At 35.3% G+C, this 12727-nt stretch overlaps 1 protein-coding gene across 1 annotated transcript in view; it reads right to left on the bottom strand.

Annotated features, from left to right (window-relative positions):
• PREPL (prolyl endopeptidase like) overlaps positions 1-12727 on the bottom strand; it is a 53739-nt gene that overhangs the window by 33236 nt on the left and 7776 nt on the right. The window contains exons 2-5 of the mRNA XM_078057454.1: positions 9532-9654; positions 7537-7603; positions 6865-7071; positions 5375-5510 (exon numbers count right to left, since the gene is read on the bottom strand). Of these exons, the coding sequence (XP_077913580.1) occupies positions 5375-5510; positions 6865-7071; positions 7537-7603; positions 9532-9654 (533 nt within the window). The remainder of the gene's footprint in view (positions 1-5374; positions 5511-6864; positions 7072-7536; positions 7604-9531; positions 9655-12727) is intronic.

The raw sequence follows: 12727 nt of genomic DNA, 5'->3' as shown, positions 1-12727 counted from the left end.
TGTGTGGGAAAACTGGATAATCACATGCTCTTAAAATTGCTATGCTAATAAAATTGGACCCCTATCTTTACTCACAAAAATTAACTTGAAATGGATTAAAGACTTTATTTTATTTGTTTATTTGACAGAGAGAGACACAGCGAGAGAGGGAACACAAGCAGGGGGAGTGGGAGAGGGAGAAGCAGGCTTCCTGCCGAGCAAGGAGCCCGATGCAGGGCTCGATCCCAGGACCCTGGGATCATGACCTGAGCTGAAGGCAGACCCTTGACTGAGCCACCCAGGCGCCCCGGATTAAAGACTTTAAACATGAGACCTGAAAATATGAAACTCCTAGAGGAAAACATAGGGAAAAAGTTCCTTGAGATAGATGTCTTGGCTATGATTTTTTTTTTATGACACCAGAAGTAGAAACAGATAGATAAATAAGTGGGACTACATCAAACTAAAAAGTTCTACATAGCAAAAGAAACAATCAACAAAGTGAAAAGGCAGCCTATGAAGTAGGATAAAGTATTTGCAAACCATATATATATTTGATAAAGGGTTAACATCCAAAATATATAAGGAATTCCTATAACTCAAAAGCAAAAAAAAAAAAAAAAATCTGATTTAAAAATGGGCAGGAGACCTGAACATTTTTCCAAAGACATACAAATGACCAACAGATACATGAAAAGATGCTCAACATCACTAATCATCAGGGAAATGCAAATCAAAATCACAGTATCACTTCATATATGTTAGAATTATCAAAAAGACAAGTGGTAAGTGGTAACTGATGTTGTGAGGATGTGGAGAAAAGGAAACCCTTGTGTGCTGTTGGTGAGAATGTAAACTGATACAGCTATCATGGAAAAAAAAAAGGAAAGTTCCCCAAAAAATTAAAAAAGGAGAGGCACCTGTATGGCTCAGTTGGTTAGGCATCTGACTCTTGGTTTCGGCTTAGGTCATGATCTTGGGGTCATGGGATCGAGTCCCATGTTGGGCTCTGTGCTCAGCGGGAATCTGCTTGGGATTCTCTCCCTCTCTGCTCCTCATCCCGCTCTCATGCAAATTCTCTCTTAAGTAAATACAATCTTAAAAACATTAAAAAAGGAACTACCAAACTACCACATGATTCAACAAACCCACTTCTGGGTACTATCTAAAGGAAATGGAGTCTGGGTCACAAAGAGATATCTACACTCCCAAGTTTACTATAGTATTAACAATAGCCAAGATATGGAAACAACCTAAGTGTCCACTGATGGATGAATAAAGAATACAAACACACACACACACACACACACACACACACACACACACACTCTGTAAGTATTATTCAGCCATGACAAAAGGGAAATCCTGCCATTTGCAGCAACATGGATTGGCCTTGAGGGCATTATGCTAATAAGTCAGACAGAAAAAGACAAATATCCTATGACATCACATATATGTGGAATCTACAAAAGCCAAACTCAGAGAAACAGAGCAGTACAATGGTGGCCAGGAGCTGAGAGCTAGGTGAAATGGGGAGATAATGGAGAAAGGGTATATGCCTTCAGTTATCTATCTATTTGAGAGGGAGGAAGGAGGGATAGGACCAGAGGGAGAGGGAGAGAATCTTAGGCAGGCTCCATGCCTAGCGCAGAGCCCAGCGCGGAGCCCAACGCGGGGCTTGATCTCACAACCCAGAGATCATGACCTGAGCAGAAACCAAGAGTTGGATGCTTAACGGACTAAGCCACCGAGGCACCGCCATATCTTTAGTTATATAAGATGAATAAGCTCTGGGGACCAATGTCCAGCACGGTGACTATAGAGTTAGCAATACAGTATTATATACTCGAAAGTAGCCAAGACAAGTAGATTTTAAATGTTCCTACCATACATAAAAAAAGTGGTAATCTGTGAGGTGACTGAGATATTAACTACCTCTCTTGTGTTAATCCTTTTGTAATAGGTATAATGTATCAAATCACCACATATACTTTAAACTTGTTACATATATTTATAATCTCAAAAAAGCTGAAAAAAAAGTAAATCTTAAAAAAGGCATGTGTACATTAACAAAAAACGTTACAGAATGATACCAAAGTACTTTCAATTCAAAAAGAAAGAAGACAAGAAATGTAGAGAACTAAGGCCAATCCATTTTCCCATTTGTTTCTACTGATATTTATTTTTAAACTTAAAATGTATTTTACCTCTGATTATGAAAATTATGCTTACTATGAAAAATAAGTTGACATACTATTCATTGTTTTCACCTACCACAATAATACATTTTTCTATTAGTTTTATGATTTAGTAGCAACATACACTTTTTTTTTTTGAGTACAGGTGATGCACAATGTTACATTAGTTTCAGGTGTACAACATAGTGATTTGACAAGTTTGTATGTTATGCTACGCTTACCACAAGGCAACATTTACTTTAAATTCTGCTATATACTGCTAAGAATTCAAAAAAAAAAAAAAACAAAAAAACAAAAAGACCCTCACAGTCATCACTGGACTAGGGTTTTAGCTTGAAAGAGAAATTGACTGAAGTGCACCATTTACTCAATTAATAGGCTAGATGAATGGCAATTAATACAGGCCTGGTACCCTAGTTATCAATAAAGACATGAAAGTGATTAAGTCTCTGCTCATAATCTAGCAATTCTAGGTTGTCTTATGAATTTACATGTAGGGACCATGCTGTAATGCACAAAATCAATTTCAATTTTAATAAGCAAACATGTCTTTTTATTAATTACACTGGTTGCAACCATTATGCCTACATGGGTAGCAAACTCTACTTTTCCCATTCTGCAGTATTATTGGATATGTGAGGAGTTTGAAATTATTTGCAACGATTTTTAATTTGCATAAATATATTTAAAGATAAGTATACTCAAAAGTATGAAAGAAACGTAGAAACACAAAATAAATTCAGCAAGACTTTTAGAATCTTTTAGATGTGAGTGTCATTATCTAAATTCTAAAGCATTACCTAGGTAAAGCATTACCAAGGACACAGAAACTGAACAAGAAATGGCTTGTCCGAGATCAAACAATCTGTAGAAGAAATAAGACTAGAACCGTCTGCCACATAGAGGAAAAGGGGCCATTCCAGGCTAATTCCATTTCTCACACAAGAATTCAGGTTCTACTGAAAAGGAAGAGCAGAATCAAGTGCTAAAAGATGCAAGTGTCTGTTTTCTAATCAACTGTATGATTTCATGTAAATCTTTAACTGTCTCTAGATTTCAAAAGACTGATTGCTAAAAGAAGTCAATGGTCTACCTCTAAAATTCCTTTTACTTGAAATTTCTAAGATGTTAAGTGTTTGGTGCAGCTTAATATACTCAAGGTTACCCTGAGTTGTCCTCACTGGGATCTTTGGGGTTTAGACCTCCAGTCCTCAATGACCTGGTCAGTTTCAGTAACCTCCCACGGGCTTTTCTAATCTAGCCCTGTTCTGGCCTCTAGTGATAGAACCAAACTGTAAATCATATAGTGAATAATATTTGTACCAGTAATGGTTTTTGATGGTGGGGAGGGAGGTGGTGTTTTTCAGTGACTTAAAAGGCAGGTCTCCTAATTCTGTTCAGATCTTTCCCTTTAGAATCTTTATAATTCTGCTCTCCCCAGAATGTGTGAATTAAATGGCCCTGGAAATAAGTGAAAATGGATGAATATATATTTAAAATGTATCAATCTTTAAGAATAGTGGAGAGGCATTTTCCTTGAACATGATTTTTAGAGGCATTCTAGTATCAAAACAAAAAGCTACCTTTGAACAACCAAATTTACTCAAACACTGGAAGCAAAGCAGATGAAGAACCTGGCTCGTAAGGGTTCTTTTTACGCACATTTATGACAATACCTTTTTAAAAATCAGGTACCCCAAACTAGGCCACCAGAGGCAGGTAAATGGAAATTACACACTTTGGTGAACTTTACTTATGAGAACAGAAAACTAAACCCTGAGGATCAAAGCAAACACAGTAAAGAAGCAGCTCTGTGTTTTAGAAGTTCTCTGAAGACCTTTACTCCATTTTCTCTTTAGGTATGCTACTCTTCCCTTTGGTCCTCCCCTCTGGATTTGGGGATTATAAAGTGTTAAGAATTTATAAACTAGTTTGTTGTAGACCAGGGTTCTGAATGTCAAATGAGGCTTAACCATAACTGGTTAGTTCCTTACGGAGCAGGAAAGCATGTAGAAGCCAAACAGGTTCCACTTAATCTTGGAAATTAGGATGGTACCAATATATGGCAAACAAGTATCTTATTCAAGGGTATAGCTTACTGTGTTAATTTTGAGCTTCATTCACAAGACGGCAAATGGTTTGTAATCATAAGTTATTGATAGAACATAATAAATTACTAGCTTCAGTTATCATCTCCCCAAAAGATGTCCTTGACGAATGACACATAAAATAGAATCGTATGAATAAATAGTTCTAATAATTTCTCACCAAAAAAATCATCGTGGGAGGGGGAAGGTAATGACAGTATTACTAGACCAAGAATGTTAGTTCTATGGGCTGGAATAATGGAATTTCTCTAGACCTCAAATTCTCAATATAAACGGGGCTGTATAAGATTTTCATTAAGATCCTTATCAGTTCTGAAATTTCATGAAATGGTGGGTTAATTTTCTTGTTTTGAGTATCAACTTCACTGACACGGATGCCTTTTTTTTTTCTTGTAAAATCTGTTCAGACATTGTCCAAGCTATACTGTTAAATGACATATAAGGTGATAGGACCCTAGTCTTAAGGAGAAATTTGTTTCTCATAAATCATTTGGAAAAGTATATCTGGGTAAGAGTCAAGGGATTTTGCCAGATAAACTTACTGCCATTTCCCCCCAAGCCTGCTAAGTGGTAATATGAGGCATGAGTCCTAGATTATAAGGAAGTAAAGAGAATTACCTTTAAGGAGGAATTACCAAAATACTGGGGAGAACAAAATTTAAAGATCAGTGGACATCATGGCTCAAAGTAAAACAATTTAAAAGGCAGATAATTTATTTGAAATGAGTAGTGAATTCTGAGCCACTGACACCATGGTATTCTAGTAATGGCTTATAAAAGATTTAAAAAATGTAGTATAACAACCCTATTAAAGATTTAATTAACTCTTTTCATGTGTCACAGTCCCCAGAGAATGTTAGCAACTTAGTATTTGCAGTCTAATGGTGTATTTGTGTTCACTGTGGAGTCTGAATATAACTAGATTCCAATTTTAAATCCAAACTAATAAAAGAATGATTATGCTCATCTTAGCCTATTATTATACCTGGTTCTAGCTGAAATCAACATTTTATGTCAATCAAGAACAGCACTTTAAGATAACTGGAGAAAAACCCTGGAGAAAAAAATTTAATCGCATTATTCTAGTACCTTGGGTCCTTTTCTGTGTAAAAACGTTCATTACGTTTGTTATCACCAAAAGTTGCTCGATACACATCATGACAACGAAGGTTCCTCTGGAAAGTGTAGAATAAGACATCTTCCTCTTCTTCATCCTTTACCCATTCTGAAAGAAAATAATTAAAGAATTATACATTACATATTATTTACAGTTGAAAAAAAGGGCACAGGGCATTCAAATTTTGAGTGCCACAAAAAAAAAAAAGAGATTTACAAGTTCATCCCTGGAAATGTAAAATCGAACACAGGTTTGACTGGAGCTAACCAATGTTATACAGAAGTCAGAAAGCTTTCTAGAGAATAAAATATTACTATATCAATTCCAAGGTTTCAAGTAGTTCTCAGTCTCAGGTTTCTAAATAAGAGTTGAATGTTTAGTATCTCAGTGTCACATGCTTAAAGGAGATAAGTTATGTTTACATCTACAATCTCTAACTTTGAGTCTAAAGAAACACTGGATCACATTCTCTCATGCCTACCTCTTTTCTGTCTACCCTCAAACCATAGAATATCTCAAACTACCAAATGCATTTTAATGCTGGAGTTTGCTTGATCTTACCAGAAGCTGTCAATGAAGTTTTCACACGATCACACCATGACTGCCACCTGGCTGACAGTGACTGTAACACATCATTGTATAATAGCATTTTGATTTTAGAGAGGTTAAATTAAAATGTACAAAATGTATGTCTCAGGGGGCGCCTGGGTGGCTCAGTCGGTGAACATCCGACTCTTGATTTTGGCACAGGTCATGAGCTTGAGCCTCATGTGGGGCTCTGCCCTGGGCATGGAGCCTGCTTAAGATTTTCCTTCCCTCTCTCTCTGCCCATCCCCCCCAAAGTAGGTCTCAGAATAAATTAGACTATAATTTCAACTGCAAAAGCATTTAGTTATTAAACAATGGGGAAAATTATGGCAGAAAATGAAAAGAGAAGATAAACTATGAATATATGTACCACTCAATGATAAAAGATAAAATTTAAAGTTGGTTCTCTTAGTCAAAATATCACAACTTCTATTGATGATTAAGTTAGTTCAATATGTGCCAAAGTTTGTTGGTAGTGACCCTGGGCAATCTGCTCTCATAGCTTGACAAGGTAACATTAAATTAAAAAAAAAAAACACCTAAATTTAAAGTTAAGTAACATATTAAGATACAACTTATATGCAAAAATGTATCTGAACGGTAAATTTGCAAAGAATTACTGATCTATTGAAATACACTGTACAGCTTGGATTCTGACTGTAATACTTTAAAAACCATGAACATGAATTTGGATATACACTTAAAGGAAGGTCTCCTGAATAAGAGAGACACAGGAAGCTATGGAGTCCATAGGGATAAATGGATTAGGCACTGACCTTCTCATTCACACTGACAAGTAAAAATGTTTCAAAGATTCGGACAATTCTCACAGTTGCCTGTTTAACACAGAAGACTATTTTGTTTGGTGGCTTACCAAAACTGGACACGTTTGGGAAAGAGGCTTCCATTACAGGTTGATCACTGAGCTTCACAACTATACAGGTAGATGCTTCAGAATCTTCAGTTCTTATCTTAGCAGCTACATATTTTTCATCGGGAGCAACTCTGATACAATCAATGAAGGGCTGGTCTAATTTAAGTTCCTCCAAATTGAATAAAACTTCGTAATTATCATTATCTGCTGCATGAAGAAAAGTATGAAAGTGTTAACTCCATAAGATGTACTTAAAAAAATCTTTAAACTGTATTTCAGTGCTTTGAATTAGCATTCCCCTTCTATGAGAGGCTACATTCGGCTTCCTTCATAGGATAGACCAAGGAGAAATTACAGCGTTAACAGAACGTAAATGACATTGAATAATCTACGTAAAAGGCTCAGAGTAGTACTTGGGATATAGGAGATGCTCAAAAAATACTGGATCCCACCTCCATTCTCCCCACCAAAGCTTTTCGGCATAGCTGTTAACTGTATCTTGAGCAAACCCAGATATTAACTAGTCATTTTTTTAAAAAAATGTAGAAATAATCTAAAAATCTATATATATTTTCTATACCTTTGAGAAATTAATACCAAATTTCCTATGAAAAAACATGAATTATGAAAAATCAGAGTACGTTAGAAAAAAAAAGGAAAACTATGGTGTACCTTCTTCGTCTTTGGAACGAACCAAGCAGCAACCTTCTTGATAATAAACGAAACCACCATGCTTAACCTGACCAAAAAAAAAAAAAAAAGAAAAATGGTTTAATAATAATTTAAACACAATTTAATTAACTGTTTGATGGTCTGACCATTTATTTTTAAGACTTTTTATTTATTCATTTGACAGCGAGAGAGCGTGAGAGCACGAGCAGGGAGGAGAGTCAGAAGGAGAAGCAGACTCCCTGCTGAGCAGGGAGTCCAATGCGGGGCTCGATCCCAGGACCCTGAGATCATAACCTGAGCCAAAGGCAAATGCTTAACTGACTGAGCCACCCAGGAGCCCCTGGTCTGACCATTTAAGATGGAAAAAAAAAAAAAAGATCTTTTATAAAAAGCAGACCTATGTCTATGAATGAACACAAAAAATTTAAAGTGGATCACTTTTTACAACACAGCAATTAAGATATGGTTTTCATACATTCATAATCACTGGAGGAGTTTCTAATACATAAATTTAAGAGTCAACAAAGAGAAGGCATAACAAAATCTGTTTTGGCTCTTATGACGGTAACAAACCACTTTAGCTATATTTTGGGAGTATCTGACATCCCTATGGTGGGATTCAGTTAACAAAAGATTGAATGAAATCTTCAAGGTAATCTAAAATGAGGCAGATGAAGAAATAGTGGTTCAGATTAGTCTGAAAACACAATCAGTAACCTGCTGAGATTCTTTCCTCTAAAATATGCAGTCACCACCAACTGTCCTGGTTTCAATTTGATTTTTTTTAAAAAAAGATTTATTTATTTGAGAGAGTGAGAGTGCAAGTGCGCACGAGTGAGAGAGCAGGAAGGAGGGGCAGAGGGAGAAAGAGTCTCAAGCAGACTCTGAACTGAGGGTGGAGCCTGACTTGGGGCTCTATCTCATGACCCTGAGATCATGACCTAAACTGAAACCAAGAGTACAACGCTCAACCGACTGCACCACCCAAGCGCCCCTCAATTTGATTTTATACAAAGCGTCTTATGGGTTGATAGATATACACAATTTGAGATTGAGAGAATATTACCCAATATATAAATAGTGCTCTTGTCTAATACCTACATATTAAATGCAATTGATTGATTGATATGACTTCAGGTAGCCTAAGACACATTTATTACCTGCTACTTAATGACTTATTTCGAGTCTGGAATTCCTGATTCTTAACCTACTGCTATTTCCAGGGGCGCCTGGGTGGCTCAGTCGTTAAGCGTCTGCCTTCGGCTCAGGTCATGATCCCAGGGTCCTGGGATCGAGCCCCGCATCGGGCTCCCTGCTCCGCGGGAAGCCTGCTTCTCCCTCTCCCTCTCCCCCTGCTTGTGTTCCCTCTCTCCTCATCTCTCTCTCTGTCAAATAAATAAATAAAATCTTAAAAAAAAAAAAAAAAACAAAAAACCTACTGCTATTTCCATTATACTATGAATGTGATTTTCATTTATAAGCTGTGGTTCTATTTTCCAGCCTTAATGAAAAAGTTGCAACATGCATGTTCAATCTGTTTCAACTGGATATATGACTGTGGTAACACCATTAAATGGTCAATTACTTGGCTTTCATGGTATTACACTACTTAAAGTGTGTTTCCTTTTATTTAAAAAAAAAGTGTAGACAGAGCAATCAAATACTTTTCAAATAACAATAAAAAAATGATGGTTGATGGTTTCATATGAACTTCTCCTTGGAATTATTTAAAACATTTTAAAATAGAAGTGTTTGCTTCCAAAAACCAGAATTAACAAAGTAACTTGGAAATTCATTTTGATTTGGAAATTCATTTACAGTTTATTTTAAAAACAACATTCTGCTTATTCTTTGTTAAGTTTTTCAGCATAAAGGCAAAAGCAGTTTAATTTTGTTGTGGGATTATGTCTAGAATCACAAAGTACTTCATTTGCATCCTGACCAGTAATACCAGATTACAAAAAAAAAAAAAAAAAAAGACATAAGATATCCTACCTCTGCATTGATGATTTCGTATTCTTCTTGTGGTTGTGTTTCTAATTTTGTTCTCACTTTTTCAAACGCATCCATGTTTTCTGAAAGTGATTTTTCGTTTTCTTGTTTAATAGGCAGAAAATCCTGGAAAGAATTTTACTGGTATGATCATATTTCAAACTAGAGAGAAAAACCTTTGCTTTTTAGAAATCATCCCTATTTCTTTTTCATGCAAGTACTACAAGGGTAGGTCTATATCTATGAAATAATATGCATTTCACAGGTCTTAAATGCTGTTTCTTAAGCTCTTTTTCATTTAAAAACGTAGACAAAGAAAATAAGGTGGACACCTGATGGCTATACTATTAATTAACATGTATAAGTCCCTAAGGTACAGAAGCACTAAGAAGCACTGGAGAATATTTAGATATACTATAAGAAAGGCTTATACAAAATTAAGCAGCAAAGGAAAGGATGTTTACATATTTAACAGTCAGGAGTAAAAGGTAGAAAGAAATGTTTACTGAGTTTTATCAAGTACTACAATACCTCCTAAAAGGAGGGAAATTTCAAAGGGAGAGGAAGACATTATCTTTATTAATAAATGTTCACTATTATTTTTATTCACAGCAAGAATTATAAGAAATACGTCTTATTTTATGTCTTCATTAGCCATAATTTTCTTCTCTGTGGGGATAAGGAATCCCCCAAATAGAACTGTTTATCATATTAAAAGGTTAATTAATACTTTATATAAAAAACAGAGCTTTTCTTTAAGTTTAAGGAAAAAATATGTTCGCTGTATAAACAGAGTAAGAAAAAATAATGGACAATTAATGAACATGAGTAGAGATACAGATGAAAGCTAAAGAAGCATTCAATGTCTTACTGGAAGTATGTAATAAGCTAAGAGCTTTGTGACCTCTGGTGAGTGTGTAAATGCCACATGAATTATTACAATTTGGATAAGGCAAAAACCTCAGTTATCAAATAAAAAAAGGTTCACTTATTCAACACTTCACAGGTTTGCCTCGGTTAAGCAAAAGAATTCTAGCCAGGATTTTCAACATCAGCTTTCTGCCAAAGACGACAACTGTACAGTGATTTGTGCCAGAGGGGCACTAAGCTGTTGGTAAGGACCTCTCACAGCTGGTAAATATTTATGGCACAAGTGTGTCCATGATACTTTACCAACACTGTAGTAAGCTATAAATACAGTTTATATCACAAAGAGTTTACAGTCTAAAATTAAACACAAGAATAAATAGAAAAATCACCAAACAAATCAAATGGAAAAATGATCATTTTCACAAAGTTTTTCCTTTGGACTTTTTGAGATACTTTATGATTTGGATTAGATTCCACTTAGGAACAACTGTTATGGTAGTCTAAGTCATTCAGTCTCTACTTCAATCATATACTTAATATGCTTGAGTAATTATTTAAAATCCAAATACTGGAGGCTCATATGTTTTTCATTTATTTCTTAGCATTTTCACAAAATCTAGATAGAACTGACCTTTAGAGTAGTGAGGTAAAGTACCTATATCAATAATTTCCTACTATCATCTGAAACACAAATTGGAAGATCACTAGAAATCTATCCTGAAACTATAACTTAGCAATTGGAACTGCCTTTTCATTTCCAGATAACATTGCTTATTTGTTCTGTAATTCCACTGCAACTTTTGAAGTAGAGTCAGGATAGCTATGAAGAGTACCTCTTTCTACCTTGCAGTTTCTAGCACATTCTGTGTCACAGAGCTGGGCCTTGCTACTTTTAAATAACTGTTCTCCTTTTTTTTTAGAATACCCATTCTTATAGAGCCATAGCCAATGCAGGGCTAAAGGCAACAGAACTGGGAATAATACCTGTCCTCTTAGTCAAATTTATTTTACTTTCTTGATTAACCTTTTTCTGGGTCAAAAATCCAAATAAACTTGAGCTTATCTGAACCAAAATAACCATGTAAGCAACAGGACTTTTAACTGCCTTAATAAAATGGAGATAGAATTCAGAGCTTTATAAATAATTCCTCAAAAGGAATTACTCCCAGGAAAATGGAGACTTTATATAATATTCATAAATCCAAAATATTCAACATCCAAGTTGTTTTTGGTTTTAATTCTGTCCCAACAATACCCACTGGGTATTTTAAGCTTTCATTTCAATGCCAGTTAGCATTATCATTAGAGTACACAGCTAAACCTATCTATTTTAGCCAAGTATCTTAATACATTAATAGTCTACTGGTTTGAAAGGCATATACTACCTAATGGAATTGAGGTGAGGATAGCTTTAACTTAAAATTTTAAGGTTAGGTGAAAAGTATCACTCCATTAGTGGAAAAAGGCACTCTTTCCCACCTTCTAGGTGACCTACCATAAAACCATTTTAACAATGAAACTCATGAAACAGGAGGATGGAATATGTTAACTTCATTATGGCAAAAATGAACTCTAAAGACAGAAAAATTGCACAGTAAAAACACACTGGACAGCTTTTAGTCAAGATGGTACCATTAAGAAATGCTAATTCCAAATCCAGGGCAGGCGAGTAAAAAAATAGGATTGTCAGAAAGCAAGGAAATGCCCAAAGCTTAATGGAGAGGTGTTAAAAAGGGCCAGTTTGTAGAGGTTCCTATATTTGGGACAATTCGAGCACCAAAAAGAATAATGACTGTAACTGATATTACCCTGAAAAATATAAAAATTCATAATTTGAAAACAAGCCAAAACAACAAAAACTCCCCAAACACACCACACTAAATTAAAAAATAAGGGTTCAACAAAAAAGAAAACTCTTCTTTACAGAATAATATCAGCTAATAAATGTAGAAATAATAGAATTAGAAAATCATTAGCAACCCCAGTGTCAACTGATTAGGGTAAAGATCATCAATGGTTGTTAAATTTATTAGGTGAAATGATGTTGGGTAACACAATGCTCATGTAGTACCAAGTACTACCCTACCGATTACTTAGTAACTGCAAAGAGAATAAGGTCCCTTTACTTATGGAGAGAACCAGCAATTATCACCTTAACCAAAATTATCAAGCTTTACATCATTAATAGTGGGACAAACTGACATTATAGGTCTCCTGAAATATAACATGAAGCATTTCAATTTAAGAATGAAGATAGTAAACCTAAAGGAAGTAGAAGAAACAGAATAAAGTTGTTTCAATGAAATTGATAAACTAGAGAAGATCAACA

Source organism: Halichoerus grypus, chromosome 10, assembly GCF_964656455.1.
Source record: "Halichoerus grypus chromosome 10, mHalGry1.hap1.1, whole genome shotgun sequence".
NCBI lineage: Eukaryota > Metazoa > Chordata > Mammalia > Carnivora > Phocidae > Halichoerus > Halichoerus grypus.
This window is presented reverse-complemented; position numbering and strand designations above follow the sequence as displayed.